This window comes from Neoarius graeffei, chromosome 11, assembly GCF_027579695.1.
Source record: "Neoarius graeffei isolate fNeoGra1 chromosome 11, fNeoGra1.pri, whole genome shotgun sequence".
Lineage (NCBI taxonomy): Eukaryota > Metazoa > Chordata > Actinopteri > Siluriformes > Ariidae > Neoarius > Neoarius graeffei.
Genome location: NC_083579.1, coordinates 61,804,291 through 61,831,596, shown reverse-complemented (window position 1 = coordinate 61,831,596; position 27,306 = coordinate 61,804,291). Strand labels below are relative to the sequence as shown.

Sequence of the window (27,306 nt, the reverse complement as noted above, 5' to 3'; positions counted from 1 at the left end):
GCGGACACGGGGAGAACATGCAAACTCCGCACAGAGAGGCCCTCGCTGGCCACGGGGCTCGAACCCGGACCTTCTTGCTGTGTGGCGACAGCGCTAACCACTACACCACCATGCCACTGCCGCCCCATCTTTATATATAATAAGAATAAATATATGAAAGAGAGAGGTACACTGTATAAGAGAAAAACTGAAATAATCTCTGTAAAAATAATTATAGTAGTAAAAAAAAAAATCAGAGACTGAACTGGAAAAGGAAAAAACAATAACAGTGAAGGGGAACACTATAAAGATATGTAAGAAATGTGGGTAAAGTTGAGAAAATAAGAGGAGGTAATGAAAGGGGGAGGAAAAAGTCAGGAAATACTTTTCTGGGGCAAATTTGATCGGATGCCACGGTTTAACACATAAGCCAAATACACGCGATGGGAGTGGTAATATGGCGGCCAGACTGAAAGTCACGTGGAAGTAGACGTCAGAGGTAAATATGCCCCAGAGCATCAGCACGGCGTAAGATTTGCGCACACTAGAGGGGTGTGGAAGTATCATGCGTTCCGGGTTGATAGTAACACAATGACCTCTCATTTAATCACTGAGCGTTGATTGTATATCAGAAATATACATTCACTAGAGGTAAAACGGAGGAAAGTACAGAAGTGTAGGTCTTCAGTGACGGTAACAGGCTCAGATTATATGAATGTAGTCAGAGCCGTAGTTAACGTGATGGCGCACAGGTCAAGCACTTTAGCTTTTCGCTTAATATTGTTTATCTTCGCTTAAGCTGTGATTTTATGAAGAAAGTTCATTTGAACCAGGCATGTGTTTGCTAATGGTATAAACCGGGTCTGTTCCTGTGGTTTTAAAATTGTAACTCTAATCATTTACCTTTATTTCTATGTTAAAATGTTGCAAGTTTAGTCTGCGCTTTATGCAGCGGTATGATGAGTTTATTACTCTCTACTTAATAAAGCTGCTAGTTCCTGTTACTGAAATCTCTTTATAACACTATATAGGTAACTCTTTCTTTTTAAAGGTGCAGGTGCTCCTGTGTTCCTCATGGATGGCTGCAACAACCAAGTCCTTTCCCCAGCTCCTAACTAAAACCTTGAGCTCATCAATATGGATGAGACTGGACAGAAGTACTTCACTCCCATTGACTTTGTGTTATTTGCTCTGCTCCTGGTGGCCTCCATGGCCATAGGGCTGTATTATGCCCTCTCTGGAGGACGGCAAAGGACCACACAGGAGTTCCTGTTGGCTGACCGGAGCATGAGGTGCCTGCCCCTTTCCCTATCGCTCATGGCCTCGTTCCAATCCGCTGTTGCTATTGTGGGGACGCCAGCAGAAATCTACACCAATGGCACACAGTACTGGTTCATTGGCTGCGCTTATATCCTGGGACTCCTGGTCCCAGCCCACGTCTTCGTTCCAGTGTTCTACAGACTCCATCTCACTAGTGCTTATCAGGTAGCTTTAACCTTACAGACTGGTGGCATGTATTTATTAATGTCTGTTTATCAGTACACTCTGTCTGATGTATGTAACACTACATAATCACTTGGCCATAATGGTTAGAAAAGCACCTTCGGGACCAAAAAGTCGCTGGTTCAATTCCCTGGACCAGCAGGAATGACTGAAGTGCCCTTGAGCAAGGCACCTAACCCCTAACTGCTCCCCAGGCATCTCATCTCATTATCTCTAGCCGCTTTATCCTTCTACAGGGTCGCAGGCAAGCTGGAGCCTATCCCAGCTGACTACGGGCGAAAGGCGGGGTACACCCTGGACAAGTCGCCAGGTCATCACAGGGCTGACACAGACAACCATTCACACATTCACACCTACGGTCAATTTAGAGTCACCGGTTAACCTAACCTGCATGTCTTTGGACTGTGGGGGAAACCGGAGCACCCGGAGGAAACCCACGCGGACACGGGGAGAACATGCAAACTCCGCACAGAAAGGCCCTCGCCGGCCCCGGGGCTCGAACCCAGGACCTTCTTGCTGTAAGGCGACAGCGCTAACCACTACACCACCGTGCCGCCCCTCCCCAGGCATATTATATATAATGTAATAATATTCCGGGCGGGCGGCACGGTGGTGTAGTGGTTAGCGCTGTCGCCTCACAGCAAGAAGGTCCTGGGTTCGAGCCCTGTGGACGGCGAGGGCCTTTGTGCGGAGTTTGCATGTTCTCCCCATGTCCGTGTGGGTTTCCCCCACAGTCCAAAGACATGAAGGTTAGGTTAACTGGTGACTCTAAATTGACCGTAGGTGTGAGTGTGAATGGTTGTCTGTGTCAGCCCTGTGATGACCTGGCGACTTGTCCAGGGTGTACCCCGCCTTTCGCCCGTAGTCAGCTGGGATAGGCTCCAGCTTGCCTGCGACCCTGTAGAACAGGATAAAGCGGCTAGAGATAATGAGATGAGATAATATTCCACAAGTGTGGAAATGCCTCAACATGTATGGACTTTCTCTGGACAATGAAACAAACCAAATTTAAGCGTGTTCATGTTATACGTTTCAAAACATGAATTCTTTAATTGTTTTGGTGTTCCAGTATCTGGAGCTGCGCTTCTCGAAAGCAGTCCGAATATGTGGAACGGTGACCTTTATTTTTCAGATGGTAAGTTCTGTTTTAAAAGAAACATATGATGCAATATGCACTTTTGTTACACGCAATGTATTCCAGAAATATTTAATTAAAATCTAGTTTTTGTGTTACATCAATCATTGTTTGTCCTTCTTGCACTTGCAGGTTATTTATATGGGTGTTGGTGTATACACTCCAGCTCTCGCACTGAATGCAGGTGAACGTTTTTTGAATTTACAACCCTAAACCAGAAAAAAGTTGACAGCATAGAAAATGCAAAAAAAAAAAAGCAGTGATTTGCTAAATTTACTTTGGCTTGTATTCATACTGCCTGGTCAACTTCATTTCATTTGTTAATATACGTTTCAGGCCTGCAGCACATTACAAAAAAGTTGGGATGGGGCATTTTAGGGCTATTAATGAGGTAAAACAATTAATGATGTGATGTCGTCAGGTGATTGCAATCATGATTTGGTTCAAAATCAGTATCCAGGAAAGGCCTAGTCTTTGAGGAGCAAAGCTCAGCGGAGGATCTCCAGTTTGTCAACAAATGCATGAGAAAATTATTGGAATGTTTAAAAATATTGTTCCTCAAAGAAAGATATAAAGGGATTTGGATATTTCACCGTCTACGATGAATAATATCATTAAACAATTCAAGGAATCTGGAGGAATTTCAGTTGTGTAAAGGGAAAGGGCGCAAGCCTCAGCTGAACGCCTGTGATCTCCAGTCTCTCAGAATACGCTGCATCAAAACCCATCAAACCTTTGTCAAGCATTACACTACAGAGTTGCATCCACAAATGCTAGTTAAAACTTTACTGTGCAAAAAGAAAGCCTTATGTTAACTGTGTCCAGAAGCGCCATCAACTTCTCTGGGCTTGGAGGCATCTGGGATGGACCATCACACAGTGAAAATGTGTATTGTCAGACAAATCCGTATTCTGGGTCTTTTTTGGAAGAAATGGACGCCATGTGCTCTGGACCAAAGATGAAAACCCAGCAGTGCCTCCATTTCCTCCAGAAATGGCTGAAAAGAACCAGAGCCCCGACACCCATTATGTGCACTTTCTATTGTGGCATCATTGAGAGCATTCTGACCAGCTCTATCACTGTGTGGTTTGGGAGCTGCACAGCTGTCAGTTATAAGACATGACATTACAGGATTTAGCAGATGCTCTTATCCAGAGCGACGTACAACATACACCAGAGCAACCTGTGGAGCAGTTGGGGGTTAGGTGCCTTGCCTAAGGGTACTTCAGTCATTCCTGCTGGTCCAGGGAATCGAACCGGCAACCTTTTGGTCCCAAAGCTGCTTCTCGAACCTTTAGGTCATAGCTTCCCTTGCAGTGAATGGTGAATGAGGCTAAGATAATCACTGGTGCCTGTCTATCCCTCCTTCTGGACATGTACAACACCCACCTAACCTGCAAAGCCATCAGGATTGTGAGCGACCCCACCCGCCATTCACATGCCTTCTGGAATAAGGTACCGGAGCCTCCAAGCTAGCTCCAGCTCCACCAGACTGGTGAGCAGATTTATACACCAGGCTGTCAGGATGCTGAACTCTCTCTCTACTCCCCCCCACCTCCAAATAACTCAGTCTGTTACTACAATTCATATGGAGTATTGTAAAATAGTAAGATACTTATCACCTTACTACACTTCCCCCAACATCTGCTCACTACTCATCCTGTAAATGGATCATTATGTGCACATTACAGATAATTTCATATCCTAAGCTATTTTGCACTATTACCATTTGCACTATTTCTGCATGTGTGGTTTTATATGGGGTATGATATATATATTTTTTTAATAATTTAATGCTTGTTTTTATTTTGTGTATTTATGTTTACACCAAGGGTCTGGGACAAATTATGTTTCAGTCCCATTTATGTCCTGTACATATGGCAGAATTGACAAAGTTGACTTGACTTAAAAAGGAGCATCCAGACTGTTACCAAGTCCAAAAGCCAGGATCTGTCATGGTATGGAGTTTTATCAGTGCCCTTGGCAGCTTGCACTTCTGCAAAGGCAGCATTAATGCAGAAAAGTACATTGAGATTTTGGAGCAACATGTATGCTACCTGCAAGACGACATCTTTTCCAGGGATGTTTCAACCCGACAGTGCAAAACTACATTCTGCACACGTTATAAAAGCATGGCTGTGGAAGAAGAGTGTGTGTGTGTGTGTGGTGAAATTTGAAATAAAAATATAATCAAAGAAAACCACATACTGTTGCACACCTTAAGACCTGTTTGTAGGAAGAATGGGACAAAATAACACTTGACATATGGCAGCATCAATGCAGAAAAGTACCAAATGACACATTTTGTCATTTGGTCAATCCTTAAAGGAACAGTCCACCGTACTTCCATAATGAAATATGCTCTTATCTGAATTGAGACGAGCTGCTCCGTACCTCTCCGAGCTTTGCACGACCTCCCAGTCAGTCAGACGCGCCGTCACTCCTGTTAGCAATGTAGCTAGGCTCAGTATGGCCAATGATATTTTTTGGGGCTGTAGTTAGATGCGACCAAACTCTTCCGCATTTTTCCTGTTTACATAGGTTTATATGACCAGTGATATGAAACAAGTTCAGTTATACAAATTGAAACGTGGCGATTTTCTATGCTATGGAAAGTCTGCACTATAATGACAGGCGTACTAACACCTTCTGCGCGCTTCGGCAGCGCATTGATACGGAGCTCAGTATCAATGCGCTGTCGAAGCGCGCAGAAGGTGTTAGTACGCCTGTCATTATAGTGCAGACTTTCCACAGCATAGAAAATCGCTATGTTTCAATTTGTGTAACTGAACTTGTTTCATATCACTGGTCATATAAACCTATGTAAACAGGAAAAACGCGGAAGAGTTTGGTCGCATCTAACTACAGCCCCAAAAAATACCATTGGCCATACTAAGCCTAGCTACATTGCTAACAGGAGTGACAGCGCGTCTGACTGACTGGGAGGTCGCACAAAGCTAGGAGAGGTACGGAGCAGCTCGTCTCAATTCAGATAAGAGCATATTTCATTATGGAAGTACGGTGGACTGTTCCTTTAAGCATCTTTTAATTGTTGTGAGAAGGAATGGCAATGTTTATAAAGTGGCAAATGCTTTAAAGTCCCAACTTTTTGTTTTTGAAATGTGTTGCAAGAATTAAAATTGAAATAAATGTTTATTTTTAAAAAACAAAACTTATGAGGTAGAACATCAAGTAATGTGCTGTTGTATTGTTCTGAGTGCAGTATAGGTTCATTTACAAATCTTTTGTAAATTAAAAAAGATTATTTCCAAATCCTTGTTTTCACTTTTAATTTCACTTTCAACATACCGTCCCAACTTTTTCTGATCTGGGGTTGTAGAATAAAAAAGGAAAATCATTACACAAAAAATGAATTGTCCTCGCATAAGGTTTATGCTGAACAAAATCATTAGCGCTAACATTACGACTGTACCATTTACTGTATATTCATGTACATGTATGTGTGGTGACCTGGATGTGATAAGGTTTTGATCTTTAAATTCTAAATTACAGGCTTTCCTGAATTGAAATATTTCTCTTTTGTATGGACACAATATGGCAAAAGATTGTTGACACCAGCTCATCATACTCATTACGCGCATGTGGCGCTTTCCCAATGCAGTAATGTCAGACGTTTTGACAGCCAATATCTGATTACAAACTGAATTGAATGGGCTAATATTTGTTTTGCTATGGCACATAACGATCCAAAAATTTGATGAAAGCATAATATTCACTGTGTGAGCAAATCGCACTCCACTAGCAGGGTATTTGTTCTTTAGGCAGGCTGACTGCATTAATTGATGAATTTGTTGAACTGGCTCCTTACCAGATATGATGTCTGTAGGAAGATGGTATAGGCAACATTTAAAAGGGAAAAAAAATCCATGTTCATGTGATGAAATATATTTGAAATATGATTTTCTTAAAGTTGAGCTGTCAACATATTTGTATTATGTTATACGTTCCAAATAATGGTCAAATTGGTGTAGTACTTCCGATTACAAGATCTGTAATTAGTAAAAATGTAAAGACATAGTTTAATCATTTCGCACTTGAAATAGTCTTTTTTTTTACTGGCAGATATACTAGTGCATCTCAAAAAATTAGAATACCATGAAAAAGTTCCTTTTTTCATAATTTAATTCAAAAAGGTAAACTTTCATATATTCTATATTCATTACATATAAAGTGAAATATTTAAAGCCTTTTTTTTGGTTTTAATTTTGATGATTATGGCTTATAGCTCATGACAATCAGAAATCCAGTATCTCAAATTATTAGAATATTCCCTAAGATCAATCAAAAAAAGGATTTACAATACAGAAATGTCCAACTTCTGAAAAGTATATTCATTTATATACTCAATACTTGGTTGGGGCTCCTTTACCATGAATTACTGTATCAATGCAGACAGTGTGACATGGAGGTGATCAGTCTGTGGCACTGCTGAGGTGTTATTGAAGCCCAGGTTGCTTTGATAGTGGCCTTCAGCGTATCTGTATTTTTGGGTCAGGTGTTTCTCATCTTCCTCTTGACAATACCCCATAGATTCTCTATGGGGTTCAGGTCAGGCAAGTTGGCTGGCCAATCAAACACACTAATATCATGGTCAGCAAACCATTTGGTAGTAGTTTTGGCACTGTGGGTAGGTGCTAAGTCCTGCTGGAAAAGGAAATCAGCATCTCCAAAAAGCTCATCAGCAGATGGAAGCATGAAGTGCTCTAAAATCTCCTGGTAGATGGCTGTGTTGACTTTGGACTTGATAAAATACAGTGGACCAACGCCAGCAGATGACCTGGCACCCCAAATCATCACAGACTGTGGAAACTTCACACTGGGCTTCAAACACCTTGGATTCTGTGCCTCTCCACTCTTCCTCCAGACTCTAGAGCCGTGATCTCCAAATTTAAATGCAAAATGTACTTTCATCTGAAAAGACGACTTTGGACCACTGAGCAACAGTCCATTTCTTTCTCTCCTGAGCCCAGATAAGACACTTCTGCCATTGTCTCTGGCTCAGGAGTAGCTTGATATTAGGAATGCGAAAGTTGTATCCCCTTTCTTGAAGATGTCTGTTCGTGATGGGTCTTGATACACTGACACCAGCCTCAGTCCACTCCTTGTGAAGCTCTCCCAAGTTCTTGAATCAACTTTTCTTGACAATCCTCTCAAGACTGCGGCCATCCCTGTTGCTTGTGCACCTTTTCCAGCCACCCTTTTCAGCAGTGACCTTTTGTGGCTTACCCTCCTTGTGGAGGGCATCAGTGATCATCTTCTGGACAACAGTCAAGTCAGCAGTCTTCCCCATGAGTGTGGTTGTGTGTACTGAACTAGACCGAGAGATACACTGTGTTCATACTGTTTTACTCAAACTCGAAATGAAATATTCTAATATTTTGAGATGGGGTTTTTTTTGTTTTTGTACTGTATGCCATACTGATTAAAATAGAAAAATGCTTGAAACATTTTAGTTTATGTGTAATGAGTCTATAATATATAACATTTTCACTCTTTCTTAAATAACTGATGGAAAATATTGAACTTTTTCACGATATTCTAATTTTTTGAGATGCACTAGTATATATTTTATTTTATGCAGTTATTTTTAGAACGATGCAGTATTGTCTGCCAGTAGAATAAGAAAATAAAAATTCAAGTAAAATTTGAAGCTTCAAAAAACCAGACTGAATAATCTTGTATTTGATTTATAGTAATCTTATAATAAGAACTATTAGATAGCTTTGGCATTATAAAGATAATTTTTACTTTCTAAGATATAATTTTTTTTGTACTGCAGGCAGAAAAAAAACCTGTTTTGGTCAAAACCTAAATAAAAAAAAAATATTTTCTGGCTGTTTGATGGAATCCAGTCACAGTGACATCTTCGGTTTTCCCAGAGAGCCACACATATTTATATTGCTTAATTTTATAATGGATCCAGCATTCTTCTCTGATTTTGTTTTGTATCTTGTCGTTCTACATTTAGTTACTGGTTTTCACTTGTGGGGAGCAGTATTAGCAACTGGACTAGTGTGCACAATATACACAGCACTGGTAAATACTGTGTGTGTGTGTTATATTTTTCTGCTCATATAAAAGCATTCTGATTTCGTCATGGAGTCTTTCTTGACTAACATTTGTGCTGCATATAGGGTGGACTGAAAGCGGTCATTTGGACTGATGTGTTTCAGACGGTAGTGATGTTTGCCGGTCAGCTGGCTGTTGTCATAGTGGGCGTGCAGCAAGCTGGTGGTATTTCTGAGGTCTGGAGGAAAGTCACAGAGGGAGGCTTGATCTCTGGCCTTGAGTGAGAAATTTTTCTTGAATGTTATTGAGTCATTTTGGGCTTGGGTCAGTTTCCCAAAGAATTTGTAGGGTTGTTCTATTTAAATAAACAAACAAAATCTCTTGAGATTTGTGGTTGGTCCTTTAACTGCATTTCTCTGGTTCCTTTAAGCCTAAATCCTGACCCGACTGTGAGACACACCTTCTGGACATTGGCGTTTGGTGGTGTGTTTCTGATGCTCTCTCTATATGGAGTAAACCAGGCACAAGTCCAGAGGTACCTTAGCTCTCGCACAGAGAAAGAGGCTATAATGTAAGTAAACTTTCAATTTTACTAGAATACGACAGCTTAAAAGCTGGCATGTTGAAACTGGATGTTCCCCCTCTGTACCTCATGCTGATAGCCTATATGTTGTCTTGTAGGTCATGCTACATGGTGTTTCCCTGTCTTCAGGTTGCCTTGGGTCTGAGCTGTCTCATGGGACTTGTTATGTTTGCATGTTATGGTGGTAACAGCCCATTAGACAAGCAGTATGTCAAATCTAAAGATCAGGTCAGCATTACTAAAATTATTATTTTATCTATTTATAATGAGTTCAACTATTTACTTTGTTCTGTATTGTTACACAATAGATGGTCCTATACTTTGTCATGGACATGCTGCAGGACATTCCTGGACTACCTGGACTGTTTGTTGCATGTTTATTTAGTGCATCCCTAAGGTATGGACAAGGTACTGCATTTGGAAGGCACTATAACAACAAATCCTGCTTCAGGACCAGATTACTGTGTGTTGTTATTTAAACCTAATTGCTTTAGGGGTTTTAGTTACCTTTGCCTGTAGAAAACAAGTAATGCAAGCTCAGAATTATTAACAAAGAGTCTGGCACCAACTGGAGTTCACATTGCACCTTCACGTTTCGTATAAAGAACAAACACCTGAAATTTGACAAACCTACACAGTTCATAACTAAGAGGTAAATAATAGAAATAATTCAAATGAAATGTACGTATTGAGGAATTGTTCAGGCACCATTAAGCGGTAATGTGTTTTGTGCAGCACCTGGCAGAGCGGATTAAACTCTGATGTGAAAATAGGAAACCAAAAAGGACCTTAAAGGGGAACTGAATTCATTTTTAAACTTGCTTTATTTCTTAATTAACGTGTTATTCAATTTTTTCGATTTTAGTAACCTTATATCGTGACTCATATTGGCAGCTAATTGCAGTTAAATATTATGCTTATCGGCCTATTTGGTTTTTAGTCATGTTGAATTTAGTTTGTTTGGTCGACAGCAGGCGTCGCTTATCCGCGTGATCTTCATGAGCATGGATTAAAGTTTTCCGTCGCTACGACAGACTTCCGTCAACTGGGAGCGCTAAAGGTCAATAATGAGAGTGATGCAGATCCGAGGAAAAAAAAGGGGGGTAAGCCCAGTTCAGTTCAGTTGGTCGGGTTCAATGCCCGAACTGATGATCACATCATCAGTTTTTCTTTGGCTAATCAGACAAGGTACGCCACCACTCTTGCCGGAGCGGTTGGGGGTTAGGTGCCTTGCTCAAGGGCACTTAAGTCAATCCTGCTAGTCTGGGGAATCGAACCAGCAACCTTTTGGTCCCAAAGCTGTTTCCCTAACCATTAGGCCATGACTGGCCCATAGGTCTGACACCGATGTGATTTAGAACTTCACCAAGCTGCTGTGATTGCCTGTTGTTGAACCCTTTCTTGTGCTATGTTTGAGTATATGTAAAGGAATAAGTTGTTGTGCTAGATAGGCCTAAATAAATAAATACAGCCTCCGCTACTGTCTAGTCCCGGGGAGGCTCGGCGTAGGCAGCGAGCTGCGGTGCTCGGCTTGAGTTTCGTTTCTATCGGCAGCTCCAGCCCGACTTTGCACAGTCGTAACTCGGCCAGGGGAGGTCCCAGCCTCTCCAAACTTGGCAGCCAGCGACCTCTGCCCTCTCCCCAACGAACCAGCGCTGCCAGGGCGGGCCAGCCCCGCGCCTCGGGACGCGATTCACCCCGAAGCGAGCCGCAGCGCTCCGCATCAGTTTCCTTTTAACGGCGGCTCCACTGATGAAACAATCTGGCTGTCCTACTACTAGGCAACTACTTGCCTACTACTAATACTAGGCCTATTGTAGTAGTAATAATAATAATAATAATAATTGCCTATTGAAAGGCGATCAGGTGAAAAATCTAAACAGCCCTGTTGAAGCCGCAGCAAGATCTATGCTATTAAGCCTTTTGTAGGTTAAACAGGCTTCGGCAGACAATGTTCTGGAAAGGCTGTGTTTTTTCTTTGGTTTGATTAGCCTACGATTTAATCTTTAAACATTATGGTTTCAGCAGTTCGCTTAAACATTGGAGGCTGCAGAGTCGGGCTGCAAGATTTCCTGACACTTGTTTAAGATGCCAAACTTCATAGTAAGGAGAAAATAATTCCACAGTATTGAGTGCCTCGTCAGTCTCAAAAATTAATAGTGAAGGACCAACGCGAATTAAGTCCCAAAAAACATCTCGTAGGCCTATATTTTACATTTTCAAAAAAGTCTGGAATTGGAAGTCGGTCAGTGGAGTGTAATGAAGTGTCTCATTCACTAAGCACAAAAGGTCGGAAAACAGTGGAGAAAACAGCTATTGCTTAAATAGGCTACTAATGTTTTACATTAGTAATTTGATGTATGTGACAAATTCATTGATTAAATAGATAAAGAAGCGAATACTCCAAAGCTCAAAATTCAGGAAAGTGGCTCCGGTGTCGCAAGTGCACAAGAACAGTTATTTGAAAGTTACCCTAATGAATTTGTGCGTGCGCGTGTGATTTCATGAAGAACCGGGACAATTGGCATTCGGTGAAAGATTCACACCTATGACTCATTATATTCGCGCGCGCCCTCTCGCCCACTGTCGCTTCGTTTTCCCGATTTACATGAGTGTCTGAAGATGGAGTTTTCAGAAATCTCCACTCTGCCCCGAGTTTGCAAAAGTGGCTGTTTTCAGTGACTGAAACCTCCGTATAGGTGTGAATGAGAGGTGCAACCGAATAAATAAATATGCGTCTTTTTTTATCTGGCTACATGTAGGCTATCACTGCGCAAAGCCTCTAATGTTGAAATGGTAGTAATATTTGTTAAAATAATAGTAGGCTAATTTCCACATTAATTGGTAAAATGGCCCAAGGGATGTGATGGGGGGATGGCCGTTTTATAAGGGGGATGATTTGAGATTTTTATTTCAGAAGGGGGATGCCTCCCCCCACATCCCCCCTCAACTCGAGTACTGTGTATAAGGCCATATTTCACCGGACATAGGCCCTTCGATTTCCATCACTAGAGCGCGTCAAATTACTTTCGGTTTTGCCAGCATGGACGCGCTTCTTTTAAATGAAGGCACAGATGTGTCAGACATCGACAAAACGGTAAAGAATAAGTGGAGATGGGCTTGGCAAAATTAAATGGGCGATAATGGCAAGCTCCTGCTGCTGTGCCAAGGAAAAAGAAACAAAAACAGGCATCAGGTGTTGCCAAACTAGATGCTTTTGGCTTCACTGCGAAGAAGCAGAAAAAGTGAACCTTCACTTTACTTTTCTTGTTTCCTGGCTTATTTCAACAGATTTTCTTATTTTTCTTTCTGTTCCACCCTTTTGAAAGCATGGTTCAAGTTCGACTGCGCTTGCACTTTTCTCTTAACCACTGTTGTGCATTACTAAAGTATTGTTGAAATAAATTTGCACTTTGTGCTGAAAACTTGATGTTTCATCATGAATAGCCAGTAATGACAATGGTCAAGTCTTGCCTTACCTTTAGTCATTGTTAAAATTATGTAAATGTACTATAAGTAGGGGCCTAGGGGATAATGGACAACACGGCGTTTAAAATTTGACGCATCGCTGACGTGGTAGGGGCCAACGACATGGAGCTTTTTTTTTTTTTCAGTCAGATGATTTTTTTTTTTTTGCTTTAATCCATGCATGAGACTTGTGCAAGACTTCGAAACGTGAAGTGTCAGCCAGGTGTCAGTGCCTTCATTTTAAAAACTGTTTTCCAAACGAAATATTGCACAAAAACGAGTTTAAATGACGATTACCGCCTACTTTTTTCAAACTTTCCTGACTGCTATCAAAACAAACAAAACGTCCGGCTTGATTACATCAGCATTCGAAAGAAGGCGCGTGTGTCTTTTGACAACGGTGGCAGATGTTGGTCACTTTGATTTCCGCTGTACGTTTTACTTTCGTCCTACGACGTCTCGCACAGGTCTCAACGAATCTTGTTTACGGCCATTGCTTTGACATACGGACTGATGTATTACAGAGCGGATTTCAAACACTCATAACTTGCTATAGCAGCGACAAAATAGCTATCAAAAATGCATTCCTATATTTAATAAAATGAGAGAAATAGAAGGGGCAGCACGGTAGTGTAGTGGTTAGCGCTGTCACCTCACAGCAAGAAGGTCCGGGTTCGAGCCCTGTGGCTGGCGAGGGCCTTTCTGTGCGGAGTTTGCATGTTCTCCCCGTGTCCGTGTGGGTTTCCTCCGGGTGCTCCGGTTTCCCCTACAGTCCAAAGACATGCAGGTTAGGTTAACTGGTGACCTCTAAATTGACCGTAGGTGTGAATGTGAGTGTGAATGGTTGTCTGTGTCAGCCTTGTGATGACCTGGCGACTTGTCCAGGGTGTACCCCGCCTTTCGCCCGTAGTCAGCTGGGATAGGCTCCGGCTTGCCTGCGACCCTGTAGAACAGGATAAAGCGGCTAGAGATAATGAGATGAATAGAATTTTGATAATAAAAAAAATTACTTTCAGTTCTCCTTTAAAAGAGCAGAAATGTTTGTTTTTGATAGTCCTGTTCAAATATTGAGTCCTGTATAAACCATTTGGAACTAGGATTTTTAGTGTGCTTCCTAACCATGGAAATAACTTTCAGCAAGGCTTAACAACCACGGTGCTTCAGCAAGTAAGACCATGTTAACAAGAAAACGACAAGGTAATTTTCAAGGTCAAGCTTCTGTTCTGGTATCTTTGGTTTTATCTATCTGTCTTTTATCTATTTGGTTCAGTTGCACTCGAAAAGATATGTACTAGATCTAGAGCTTGTTTTTGCTTGGCTCTTGTAACAGAACTCACCAGTCCAAATCTGACATGTCCGGCCTGAACCATGCCACACATTTTCTTTGTTAATTGACCCAGCACCAGCTGTAGATTGTGTAAAAGAAAAAAAAAAGATTTTAGACCACGAAGTGTCAGGTCGCGCAGCGAATTGAGCCATTTTAAATTGAGATTTTAGAGCACGCAGCCACACACATGCTTTCTGTAGATCATATAAAAAAATGTTTAAAGAAAGACTTTTTAGCGCAAAGTCTTATGTCTGATCCAGTTTCTGTCAGTGACCCTTGTTGTGGAAACTCAAAACTTAATCTCTCCCCCAAAAAAAAAAGATTCAAAGTCCAAGAGGTTGCAGAAAAGTTTAGACCTTTATTAAATCAATTAACAAAATCCGAGTTTCAGGGATGTGATTTTTCCGCGAATTCGCGGAATTCCACTTTTTTCACCTCAAAACTTGAAGAAAAATTTTTTTCCGATTTTTCCCTCATCCACATTCGTATCCTATTCGTTCCGACTTTGTTTGAAAGATGGCAGCCTCGGATTTGCATCTTTACGCCTCGATCACGGAGGCTGCCATCTTTCAACTCTTTGTTTGAAGCGAGCTTACGTACAGCTATCTAACAAGCGCGTTCATTGGTTGTTACAGAGCGATGAGCCAATCACGTACCTCGTTTCATCTCATTGACGTAATTGCGTAAATGACGTAATTACGTCAATGAGATGAAACGAGGTACGTGATTGGCTCATCGCTCTGTAACAACCAATGAACGCGCTTGTTAGATAGCTGTACGTAAGCTCGCTTCAAACAAAGAGTTGAAAGATGGCAGCCTCCGTGATTGAGCGTAAAGATGCAAATCGAGTTAAAGAAATCGACAGAATAGTGAAAAAAAAGTTCCGCTGGGAATGGTTGGAGAAAAACCGCGGCTCGCCTCGGGGCGAATTACATCACAAGGCGCAGGGCTAGCGGGCCCTGCTCGCGCTGGTTCTTTGGGGTGAGTGAGAGTGTGTGTGTGTGTGTGTGTGCGAGCGAGTGTGTGCGAGCGAGTGTGTGTGTGTGTGTGCGAGCGAGTGTGTGTGTGTGCGAGCGAGTGTGTGTGTGCGAGCGAGTGTGTGTGTGCGAGCGAGTGTGTGTGTGTGCGAGCGAGCGAGCGTGTGTGCGAGCGAGCGTGTGTGCGAGCGAGCGTGCGTGCGAGCGAGCGAGCGTGCGAGCGTGCGAGCGAGCGTGCGAGCGAGCGTGCGAGCGAGCGTGCGAGCGTGCGAGCGTGCGAGCGAGCGTGCGAGCGTGCGAGCGAGCGAGCGTGCGAGCGAGCGTGCGAGCGAGCGAGCGTGCGAGCGTGCGAGCGAGCGAGCGTGCGTGCGAGCGTGCGAGCGTGCGTGCGAGCGTGCGAGCGTGCGAGCGAGCGTGCGAGCGAGCGTGCGAGCGAGCGAGCGAGCGAGCGTGCGAGCGTGCGAGCAAGTGTGTGTGTGTGCGAGCGAGTGTGTGTGTGTGCGAGCGAGTGTGTGTGTGTGTGTGAGCGAGCGAGTGTGTGTGTGTGTGTGAGCGAGCGTGTGTGTGTGAGCGAGCGAGAGTGTGTGTGTGAGAGTGAGCGAGAGTGTGTGTGTCAGAGTTGCATGTTGACCATTAAATTGGCTTGAATTTGTTAATCATGACAAGTTTTTTCTTGTGTGTTTGCTTGCCATTTTAGTACAATTTTTAAGTCAGAAAACCCCAGAACCCAGGAGCTTCGGGGAGCTTCCCCCCTTGTCCCCCCACCAGGCCGCTGCCCTGGACCAGCTGGGGGCCTATGGCCCCCAGACCCCTGGTTAAAATTTTCAGATAATTTCACCAGCCCCAAATCACATCCCTGATAATAACACTGCAGGCACTGAAATTAGGATAATACACTTCTTGAATAGGTCTGCGATTTAATAGAAAACAACCTATCAGTATAAGCAATCTCAATGTCTTTACTGTATTTTACTGTAATTATGATAATTCATAAATCAATTTATTATTACTTTTAATAGAATTAACTCCAGTGGTTAGCACTGTCGCCTCACAGCAAGAAAGTCCGGGTTCAAGCCCCGTGGCTGGCGAGGGCCTTTCTGTGTGGAGTTTGCATGTTCTCCCCGTGTCTGCGTGGGTTTCCTCCGGGTGCTCTGGTTTTCCCTACAGTGCAAAGACATGCAGGTTAGGCTAATTGGTGGTTCTAAATTGACTGTAGGAGTGAATGTGTGTGTGTGTGTGTGTGTGTGAGAATGGTTGTTTGTCTCTGTGTCAGCCCTGCGATGATCTGACGACTGGTCTAGGGTGTACCCCACCTCTCGCCCATAGTCAGCTGGGATAGGCTCCAGCTTGCCTGCGACCCTGCACAGGATAAGCGGTTATGGATGGATGGACGGACATTTACTGAAGCCTTGTATTCGCTGTACATTATTTTAGAAATTACAATTGATTCACACTTGAGTCAGCCACATGATTGCTGATTGGATAATTTCATAGATGTACCGGTGTTCCTATTAAAGTATGTCATAAGACATGAGTGTAAAAGATATTATTAAGAATAGAGTAATATATTTACATTGACTTGTGAATGTTGCTATTTTCCCTGAAGCACAATATCCTCAGCGTTCAATTCCTTGGCCACAGTAACAATGGAGGATTTCATTAAGCCTCATTATCCCTCTATATCAGAGGCTAGAGCCACCCTACTGTCCAAAATACTCGGTGAGTCTATACACACCTAGTCTTATCTATTAAATGTTTGCATTGCTGTACATAAGTGGATTTTTCATTGCACAGAAACAAAAGTCTAATTTTGAAATGCTTAAAATTTTATACGTATATAAATTTAATCTTGCCTCCAGTTTGTGGTCATTTTGATTTATTTCTAATCTAGCCTTTTCATATGGCCTTTTATGCCTTGCTATGGCCTATGCTGTCCATCTGATGAACAGTTCTGTTTTGCAGGTAGGCACATTTACGTTCCAATTAAATTAGCAGAAATAACAAAAGCAAACCAAACTAAAAATCACGAAACAGGCTGAAATGCAGTATAATTATACATCGTGTATGCTACAGCTCTCACCCTGAATAAAATGTGCCTTAAACTTCAAATTTCAAGGCAGCTCTCAGTATCTTTGGGATGGTCGGTGGTCCCTTGCTGGGACTTTTCTGTCTTGGGATATTTTTCCCCTGCGCCAATAGCACTGTGAGTATTCGCAGCAGAATATTTGTGCGTTGAACAGTAAGCAGTGTCACAGAGAGAAACTTGTCTGGTTTGTATTTTTTGTAGGGTGCTGTAACAGGGCTGATCGCTGGTCTCATCATGGCCTTCTGGGTTGGCATTGGTGGGTTTGTGGCTCGGATGTCAAGCGCTGCCATTGAGCGTCCATATAACAGCACTTATCTGGTATCAACAGAAAATGTGACCTTGACTACAATGACTTCAATATTAACTCCAGTCACTGATAAACCGAGGTAACATGCTGACACTTACTTTCTGTAGACACTTATTCTGTCAGTGGCTTATAAATATATGGGATTTAATTGAATATTCAAAAGTCAGTGGTAATTATTCACAACAGTTAATGATTTTGTGTGGTGGGTTGTTTTTGGGTTTTTTTTCTATTTACTGATAGTGTGTCCATGTTTTGTGAAAAGTGGAAATAAATGATAGCCAAATATTATCATCTCAACACATACTGTTAAATCTTGTGGTGGAAAGTCACACTAAGAGCGACACAGAGACTCTCTTCTGCATCAAATGATTTCTTTATTGCAATACTTGCAGCCAGGGAGAATGACATTACCAACACTAAGACATCAGAGTATCTCCATCAGGATGTAGAAAAGACAAAGATTATACCGGTACATCTTTACATATAGCATGTAGTCTCTGATGATTGGTTAAGACCACGGGACGGGCTGTTATGAAAAAGAAATCAAGGTTCTAACATTTCTTCTGCTAAGTTTATTAGTCATACAAATAGCTTTATTGTTCATACATGTAAATCTCGAGCATCAAACAAAATTTCTTCCATAATTTATTTCAGAAATCTCTATGCATAACTAGCTACACACTTTAAGTAGAAGCATGATAAATAATATGCTTTATCATGCTTCTTTGGTCCTTAGTCTGTCAGAAAATACACCTTTTCTAGACCAGTCTGTGCTGAGTTTCCTAAAAGCATCGCAGCACAAAGATCATCATTAAATGGTAGAGAGAGCAGCACAATGAACACCACTCTCTCCTAGTGAAGATGCTCTTTGCGTTAAGAGGCTTTTGGGAAACCCACCCATGTTTGGTAGTCTTTGTACATGGAGTTTGACCGATGTGGATCTCAGAGAGGATGTATGTGAGTTAATAAAATTATGTCTTTAAAGACAACAGAGGTCACTGTAATCAGGGTTTATTAAATGTTTAATTTAAATTACAGTATGAAAGCAGCTCTAAGTGAATTTATTTTTGAAGGTGTATTTTTTTTATACATCAGGTATAAGTACAAAGCGGGCGGCATGGTGGTGTAGTGGTTAGCGCTGTCGCCTCACAGCAAGAAGGTCCGGGTTCGAGCCCCGTGGCCGGCGAGGGCCTTTCTGTGCGGAGTTTGTATGTTCTCCCCGTGTCCGCGTGGGTTTCCTCCGGGTGCTCCGGTTTCCCCCACAGTCCAAAGACATGCAGGTTAGGTTAACTGGTGACTCTAAATTGAGCGTAGGTGTGAATGTGAGTGTGAATGGTTGTCTGTGTCTATGTGTCAGCCCTGTGATGACCTGGTGACTTGTCCAGGGTGTACCCCGCCTTTCGCCCGTAGTCAGCTGGGATAGGCTCCAGCTTGCCTGCAACCCTGTAGAACAGGATAAAGTGGCTAGAAATAATGAGATGAGAATGAAGTACAAAGTGCACACTATGTTTAATGCATTTTGATCATACATTTTATCTTAATTTGCCACATTGGAAAAATTGTGTTGCCTTGTTTTTTTGTTTGTTTTGTCAGAGCGGTATCAGACTATACCCATCACTGCCTAAAAGCGGAGCTCCTGATGAGTGTAAAATGTTTCTAAGTGGTGGCCAGAGCTGTCACTCATTCATGTTACGGGCAGAGCTGTCAGCCAGGCTTGTAGTACTCAAATCCAGGACTTGGACTCGAGTCTGACTCCTGCCCCAATTTTAAAGACTCGTGACTTGACTTGGACTTGAGCACTGATGACTTGGACTCGGACTCGTGCATTAACTGCATTCGAACTTGTAAATTGGAGACAAGGACTCAGGTTTTTTCTTTATTTTTTGTAACATGCCATAATAATTTGGCATATCTGCATTAATTTTTGTACTGATTTTGTGCAACAGTGTCACACCTGCGTGCCTTGGCGCGTGCATCAGATAGACTCTCGGGTGCGCTGCGGACTCGCACCTGCACAGGATTAAGGTTCAGTCAGCATGCCTATATAAAAACTGTGAAAACACACTTACTTTGCGAAGTATTGAGTTGCATTGCTGACACATTACTGAACCTTATTTCCTTGTTTGGTTTCCTGATCCCTGATTTCCTGTTTCTCGTCTTTGATTCTGCCGAGTCTACAACAGCCTGTTTGAGCCTCGCTCAACCTATTGCCTGTTTCACTGTTTTACGATTTTGCCTGCCATTCTGGATTGTTTACCTGTCTTCAGCTGTACTAATAAACACACCTTCTGCACTTACATCCGTCTCCCAACCATCTCTGACAGAATACTTCGCACTCCTTGACATAGAGTGCGCACATTCACCTGTTCATACGTCATGTTCAGGAACAAACTAATGTTAATGGCACTAAAACAGCCACCGTCAAATGATGTGATTGGAGTCTTGTTCTCGGACTCGACTCAGATCAATAGTGGACTCGACTCGGATTCCACTCAATTTTTTTTAAAGACTTGGACTTGACTCGGACTTGACCACTGGGGATTTGAGACTGGACTCAGACTCGAAGTTTAGTGACTCGACTACACCACTCCTGTTAGCCCAGGAAGCTGTGTTTGTTATGCTACAGATGCTTGCTACTGTGTTTATGTGCCTCTGTCAGAGGTTTAGCACTGTATGTTAAAGCTTTGCTGTCTGTCATCCTGATGCGTCATTCATGCACAATGTAAACTTTGTGTGCGCTGATTATTGAGTATGTTTTGTTTGTGTTCGGTGCATTGGTTGAACTGTGGTTTAGCATGAGACTTTGAACGCAGAGGCTAATGGTGCATGTTTGGCTAACTTGTAGAAGTTTTCACCCTTAGTTGAGTGGAGCAAGGTGTGTAACGTTTGGAGCGTAGTCTGTAAATATTACTCTGCAAAATTGTTTTTGTTTACAACCATGTTACATGAAATATTTTTTTGTTTTCTTTAGTTCTCGCAATGCTCGGTGTATGGTGTTTTTATGTCCAGTGTTCGATGCTATACTTGTGTTCAAGAGGAATAAAATGCATTATGCACCCGTCAGAGACTTTCTGCTGCTGTTCATAATGCCAAAGGCTGCTACAGTGTTAGTAAATAATCCCACGTTATTTTTAAAAAGCAAATTAAAAATAAGCGCTGGCTAAAAACCTATCTGTCTTATGTAAATAAAGATACAAATTTCATTGTCTGGTGGTAGTGTTTGAGCTACGTTGCTTTGTACTTATGATCATGTTCCCTGTGGTGGTACACGTACTTCCAGACGTCGTATGATCGCAAAAGCCATCAAAAATCAGGTCGATGCATTACCATCCATCCAGCCATTATCTGTAGCCGCTTATCCTGTACAGGGTCGCAGGCAAGCTGGAGCCTATCCCAGCTGACTATGGGCAAGAGGCGGGGTACACCCTGGACAAGTTGCCAGGTCATCGATGCATTACCATATTCTCTTTAAGTATGGAGCTCCGCTCCACTATGATTCTTATAGAATAAGGCATTCATCTTTTTGAAGCATTAAATGTACATTTCAGATTTTTTTCAAAGGTGAAGAACAATAAACTCGAACCAAAAAAAGTCTAACAGACTTACAGCATGTGTACTAAATATGCAGACCTATTAACTCAAGCCTATTATATCTGAAATCAGATGTCATTGAACAGTATGCAGTTTACCCAACCAAACTGGCAGCTGTAAGTTTTGTTTGTTAGCTGATATAAGACGGTGACTAGTTCCGATTGATACTTAAGAAGACTTGATGTCATCTCTACCAAATATCGTCTCGCCCAACTCAAATCAGCTGAAAAAAAAAAATGTTTGGAAGTTTTCAGGAAAAAAAAGTGTTTGTTTCTTGGGCAGTTTGTGGCAAATTTAACACACAAGCTGTAAACAAAAGTAAGAACATAATTATGAAAATGAGTTGATGGAGGCTTCTTAATTTTACACTACATGGGGTTATTTTATTCTCCATTTTGGTTTTTGTTATAAGTATTAACTTGATTTGTGTATTATGTACAATCCACTCTCTTTGTCTCTCTGTCTTTAGTACACCTGTTGGACTACATGGTCTCTATTCCCTGTCATACATGTGGTACAGTGCCTTCAACTCCACTGTTGTGGTTCTTATTGGACTTCTTGTCAGTCTCATCACAGGTATGGGAATCATTTGTGGACCTCAACCCTGTTGATGACAAACAATACTGCATTGTACATATTATCTTTCATAGAAATCCTTTATTCTCTGGTTTACTCCCACAGTAAGTGAACTGGCTATGCTAAATTGCCCTGTGGTGTGTAGTGTGTGAATGTGTGTGCGCATGGTGCCCTGTGATGGACTGGCAACCCATCTGGGAATGTATTCCTGCTGTGTGCCTGGGATTGGCTCCAGAGTACCACAAGCCTGACCAGGATAAAGCACTTACCGAAGATGGATGAATAAGCATTTAACAATATATCATGTGACGATAAATCGCGATACAAATTTACAACAATTCGAATCGATGAAATGGAAAATGATTCACAATTATTATCAGGCTGCATAATCTCTTAATTCTTCCTAACTGTAATTGCATTGTGAAGACAGCAGAGGGCGTGCTATAGATGGAATGAGCATGACGTCACCATAGGCCAAAGTAACGCGGCACTAATGCCCTGAGAACGAACACGCACGCAAACAGATCTAAAATGGGAAAGAGCTGTTGTGCAATTGACTGTACAAATAGATTCAACAAGAAATCAGAGTTATCTTTTTACAGACTGCCAAAAGCTCAAGAGGAGAAAAACAGAGGTGGTAGTTTTATGTTTAATGTACAGTATCTACAGCCTTCATAAATGTTTATTAAAGGGGACATAACTCGCTTTTTCAGCGCTTGTTCACATACATTTGGGTATCTAGAGTGCCCACCAACCCTGAAATAAGACACCCAGTCAGTTTCTTTTGGGCAGAAAACACATACTTCAATAAGCCGCTCAGGTTTGGCTGCCCTTTCTGTGCCGCAAGCTCATTAGAATTATACCGCCCCCTCATCTGAGTATCTCCACTCATGGCTTGAGAACTGCCTTTGCAAATGAATATTCATGAGGAAAGTGCAATCTGATTAGCCGGCGGAAGAGGGGCGTGGGGTAGCCAATGGCTCATTATCATAAAAGGAACAGGAAGGGTGCAGTGCTGCTTTATCCTTGTGGTATTTTGACCAGTGTTTCATTAAGACCAAAGGGAACGGTCAACTTGTAGAAAAGAGTCATTCTCCTTCAAGAAAATAATTTGTTAATACCTTGTTTTTTTTATTTTACTAAAAAGAATATTTTAGTTAATAAGTTAGTGTTTAACAGTTCTTTCACGAAATCGAGTTGAACATGAGCTGAGGCCATAAGCCATGTACGATGAGACTGAGTGGAATAACTGTTTTATTCTATCCACATTCACTGGATTTTGAGAAACGGAATGTTTTTATTTTTTGCAGATTCAGTAAATAAAAACTAAATACAAATGTCTGACAAAATCATTTCTGCTTAGAATGTAAACAGACTGGCAAAATGACGAGCAATTTGTGAAAAATGCTATAATAATTCTTGAAAAATAAAAAAAAAGAGACTTCTTACCATCAAATACTTGTATTTTTTGCTTTTTTTGTATTTTTTGGAGGTTTTCTTCTTCTTTAGGGTTTTTGGCAGTTGGTAAACCAACTTAAAGGTGCATTACCGCCACTGACTGGGCTGGAGTGTGGAACAGGAAATACTGGGGGGGGACTATGTTCTTTTAGCTATTTCTATTTCTTTTAAAGGGATAGTTCGGGATTTTTGACATGAATCTGTATGGCATCCCCATCAATAGTCTCGTGCAAACACACTGACTCTACGTTCACACTGCAAGGCTTAATGCTCAATTCCGATTTTTTTGTGAAATCCGATTTTTTTGTGAGGTCGTTCACATTAACAAATATATGCGACTTGTATGTGATCCTCAGTATGAACGAAAAGCGACCTAAAAGTGTTCCGCATGCGCATTGCAGGATACGACGACGTCACACGCAGTGAGCCTGGCCAGTGTTTACGGAAGTAAAACCGCCCGGTTGCGGTATGACTCATCCAATCTAGCTTGAATAGCTGCATCCCCCCAAATGGAAATCAGCTCCCTAACCTCTGCGTCCTTCCATTGAGAAGATTCAGAACCTTCACAGCCCGAAGCGTCCCTCGCACTGATGTCATGCGCAGGGGCGCAGATACGTTTTTTGAACTGGGGGGGACAAAAAACTGGGGCGGACAAAGCTGCCAGCAAACCAACCCCAACCCCGATATGCCTGTCAAACTTGTTGTTAGTAACCATAGCAACCAAGCTCGAGCTCGCAACCTGTGCAGTCTGCGCAGCTCAACCAACCGAATATCAGTCTTTGTTTTGTTTTATGTGAGTTGTTGCAACTATATGTATACACTGCTGTGCACCTCAATAAACCGAATGGTAATTAGTCTTTTGATTTTTCCGTGAGGTTTGCCTTATGCAAAGAAAGACAGCATAGGCGTTTTTTCCTCCCTATAAGTAGCGGGGGACCGAACGAGGTGAATTTAAATATGACTCGTCCCACCCTCTATCTGTGCCCGTGATTATGCGCCATGTTGTTGTAACTTTTTTGAGAGACCCGCTGCCTACTTCAGCGCAGAATAGTGACGTTTGTGGCTTGTTGATGACGTGTAAGTCGGATGAATGCGACCTGGCGGTTCAGACTGAAGTCGCATATGAAAAGAGCGGATAGGAATCGGAATTAGCACCACATATCCAAACGGCCTGGGTCGGATTTGAAAAAATCGGATCTGTGTCGTTCATATTGTCAATAAAAGATCGGATACAGGTCACATATGGGCGAAAAGATCGGATTTGAGTCACTTCAACCTGCAGTGTGAACGTAGCCCGACTTACCCTCGACAGCATCCTGTGAGTCCAGTTCTTGTCCAGTTTTGGTCCAGACGAAAGTAGTCCGGCAAGTTTGTTGGGGTCACGAAAGTAAAACGTTTTTCGTCTCAAAACAGTATGTGTTCAAAAGAGTGATATATTTGCATCACAAAACCGTTGCCAAATAAAAAGTCAGACCTCGAAATCGCTTGGCACTATTTTCTCTCCCTTCTGATCACTGCGCGCTGCCGCCAGGTGACAGCGAAACGCAGACCCACTAAGCTGGTGGGAGACCAAGGCTGCACTCTATCCACGGCTTACACACGTGATGGCACAGAGGATGTGTATAGTGGCAGCATCTGTCCCCCCAGAGAGGATCTTTTCAAAAGCAGGACAGATTATAACAGAGGAGAAATAGAATCAGAATTAACTAGTTAATTGCAGCAATTAAAGGAATAGGTAGGAAAAGGAAGGCGCAAAGACACCGCGTAGCGCCTGAAAACGGGTTTTCAGGCGCTGCGCACCCGTTTTCAGGCGCTGCGCGGTGTCTTTGCGCCTGCAGCGGTGCTTTGCCTGTGCTGTGGCTGAAAATAGTTCCAGATATAAATTGGTCTAGTAAATCCCTTCGTGTTAATTTGCATTGATATGTGTACTCGATGTGACTGTACAAGTCATGAGAAATAATTATAAACAATCTTGAGTTATTTAATTCACTTTTGTAACGACAATGCTAGCTGGACACGCCTGATTACAGTGACTACGCTAAGCTAAGCGGGGCGTTTATAGATCAGGACAATGGCTGGGTCGGCTACAAAACGCTTTGGCTCACTCATCCAACTCTAGGGACTGCAGGGACTGACTCAATTTCATCTGGGGGTGGCGTATTCCTTTAAATCAAAAATAAAATCTCAGGAGCCGAAAGAGCCGGCTCCTTATAGTAAGAAGAGCCAAAAGAGCCGAAATTCCCATCACTAGTAAACAATGAATGAAACAGCCGTGGCTGTCACCTGGCGGCAGCGCGCAGTGATACCGAGGGAGAGAAAATAGTGCCAAGCGATTTCGAGGTCTGACTTTTTATTTGGCAACGGTTTTGTGATGCAAATATATCACTCTTTTGAACACATACTGTTTTGAGACGAAAAACGTTTTACTTTCGTGACCCCAACAAACTTGCCGGACTACTTTCGTCTGGACCAAAACTGGACAAGAACTGGACTCACAGGATGCTGTCAGGGGTAAGTCAGTGTGTTTGCACGACACTATTGATGGGGATGCCATACAGATTCATGTCAAAAATCCCGAACTATCCTTTTAAATACTTGATGATTTTTGAGGTTTTGTTTTCAAGTAGAGTTTTTATTTCATCTTCGGTTGGTTCAGCAACATGCTCTGCCATTTTGTGTTTCTGTACTCATGGTATCTGAGCTGATCGCCTAGTAGTAGAGTAGTCAGTCAGAGTGCGCAATTGTTCATATCCAGTGAATGTGAACAGAATTATATAGTTTACTCCAATCTTTACAAATGTTTATAAATAAACATTGGTTTAAAACAATTAACAAAAGGAATAGTTAAGCTGATAAGAAATAGGAAAATAAATGTTGCATTTTTTTTAGTAGTAAATTTTTCTTTTTTTTTTTTAGAAATATCATGGGAAAATCAAATTGTGAGCACAATATCATGAATTGGGTGAATCATAACGTGTATAGATGAATGAAGAAATGTTTTATGTACATTGCAAATACATGAAAATAAGCATCCTACTGTCTTTGTTCAATTAGGTCCAATGAAGAAAAGCGACTTAACAGTTGGTACAGTTTATCCTCTACTGGATAACATATGCTTTTTCCTACAAATCCTGCTGAAGTCCAAACTTTGCTGTGGCTCATCTCCAGAACACAGGGTAGTAGTAGTGAATCTTTAACTGTAATTTAACCACCTGACACATTAGTTTGCATTGTTTTCTATTGAGATTGCTGCCTATTTTTATAATTCCAGCAAATTACTACACATTGTGAACAAATGAATGGTGTTGCCAAGCCAGAGAAAAATACTGGAACAGAAGACGAACGAGAGACTTTTCTGCCAATAAACCAAAGATCTTACTTGGAGAAGGAAACCTCAGTGTGACAGACTATCAGAAACACAGTCACTTCTAATTAGAAATGCATTGGACTTCGATAATATACTGTACTTTGTTTGTTCACAAAGTCTGTTGTTCATTTGAGCTGAGCCTAGGAGGAAGCTTTTTTTTCCTCTCCTTTTTTTAGGCTGTGGATTGGTCATCTAAAAAGCTGCTTACAAACAGGAACAATTGAGTGTTGGTGAAATTTAGAAATGATGTAGATGGTTGCACAAGCCAGATGGAAGGAAATCAATGTTTTTTTTTTAAACAATTGACTTGTTCAAAAAAAAAAAAAAACTTGGAGTCTGTTCATCATAATTAACTTTATCATTGTTGAAACTGTTGTCAGATTTGTTGCCAAGGTAACAATCTTGTTTGACATACTGTAAAAATAAGATTGCACATTTATTTTAATGCATACAGTATATTAGTAAATACTTCATGTGGTTACTAAGACAAGGTTGTTCGTGTCATTATTATTGTAAGTGTGATGTTCATGAGTGGATGAGCTCACCAAGTGGCTGGGGAAAGCCCAGTCCTTTTCAACCCTGGACCTCACCAAAGGCTATTCAAAGGTCAACCTCACACCTACAGCAATGCCCAAAACTGCATTCAGCACTTTCACAGGCCACTGGCAGTACCAAGTTCTCCTCTCTGTCCTCCACAGGGCTCCAGTGACAATCCAAGAGGCCAAATGGATATCGTCCTCTGACCCCACCAGCAATACACCACGGCCTAACTAGATGATGTCATCCACTCAGCCACCTGGCAGGACCACCTTTGCCAAGTGCTGACAAAGCACTGCAGGGCTGGGCTGATTGCAAACCTATGAAAGTGCCATCTGGAGCTGACCAAGGCACAGCACCTCAACTGCCACATCAGTCAGGG

At 42.0% G+C, this 27,306-nt stretch overlaps 1 protein-coding gene across 5 annotated transcripts; it reads left to right on the top strand.

Annotated features, from left to right (window-relative positions):
• The first annotated feature begins 524 nt into the window (after positions 1 to 524).
• On the top strand, positions 525 to 26,877 carry slc5a6b (solute carrier family 5 member 6). Of its 5 annotated transcripts, none has more exons than XM_060934503.1 (16): positions 525 to 630; positions 1,031 to 1,464; positions 2,552 to 2,617; positions 2,750 to 2,801; positions 8,607 to 8,674; positions 8,773 to 8,927; positions 9,078 to 9,218; positions 9,329 to 9,458; positions 9,539 to 9,627; positions 16,609 to 16,721; positions 16,894 to 16,964; positions 17,119 to 17,205; positions 17,290 to 17,474; positions 21,456 to 21,562; positions 26,075 to 26,196; positions 26,292 to 26,877. In XM_060934503.1, the coding sequence occupies exons 2-16, from the start codon at positions 1,117 to 1,119 to the stop codon at positions 26,421 to 26,423; spliced, it is 1,866 nt and encodes a 621-aa protein (XP_060790486.1). In that variant the 5' UTR covers positions 525 to 630; positions 1,031 to 1,116; the 3' UTR covers positions 26,424 to 26,877. The 5 variants fall into 5 exon arrangements, with proteins under 5 accessions (XP_060790486.1, XP_060790485.1, XP_060790487.1 ...); XM_060934502.1 differs by having other exon boundaries at positions 525 to 672; positions 1,037 to 1,464; XM_060934504.1 differs by having other exon boundaries at positions 525 to 672; positions 8,812 to 8,927.
• Positions 26,878 to 27,306: the final 429 nt, after the last annotated feature.

Coding starts and splice junctions, on each gene's coding strand:
- slc5a6b (XM_060934503.1), top strand. CDS start 1,117: ATGGATGAGACTGGACAGAAGTACTTCACTCCCATTGACTTTGTGTTA. Junction 8,928..9,077: donor GGCTTGATCTCTGGCCTTGA/GTGAGAAATTTT, acceptor GGTTCCTTTAAG/CCTAAATCCTGACCCGACTG. Junction 9,219..9,328: donor ACAGAGAAAGAGGCTATAAT/GTAAGTAAACTT, acceptor GTTGTCTTGTAG/GTCATGCTACATGGTGTTTC.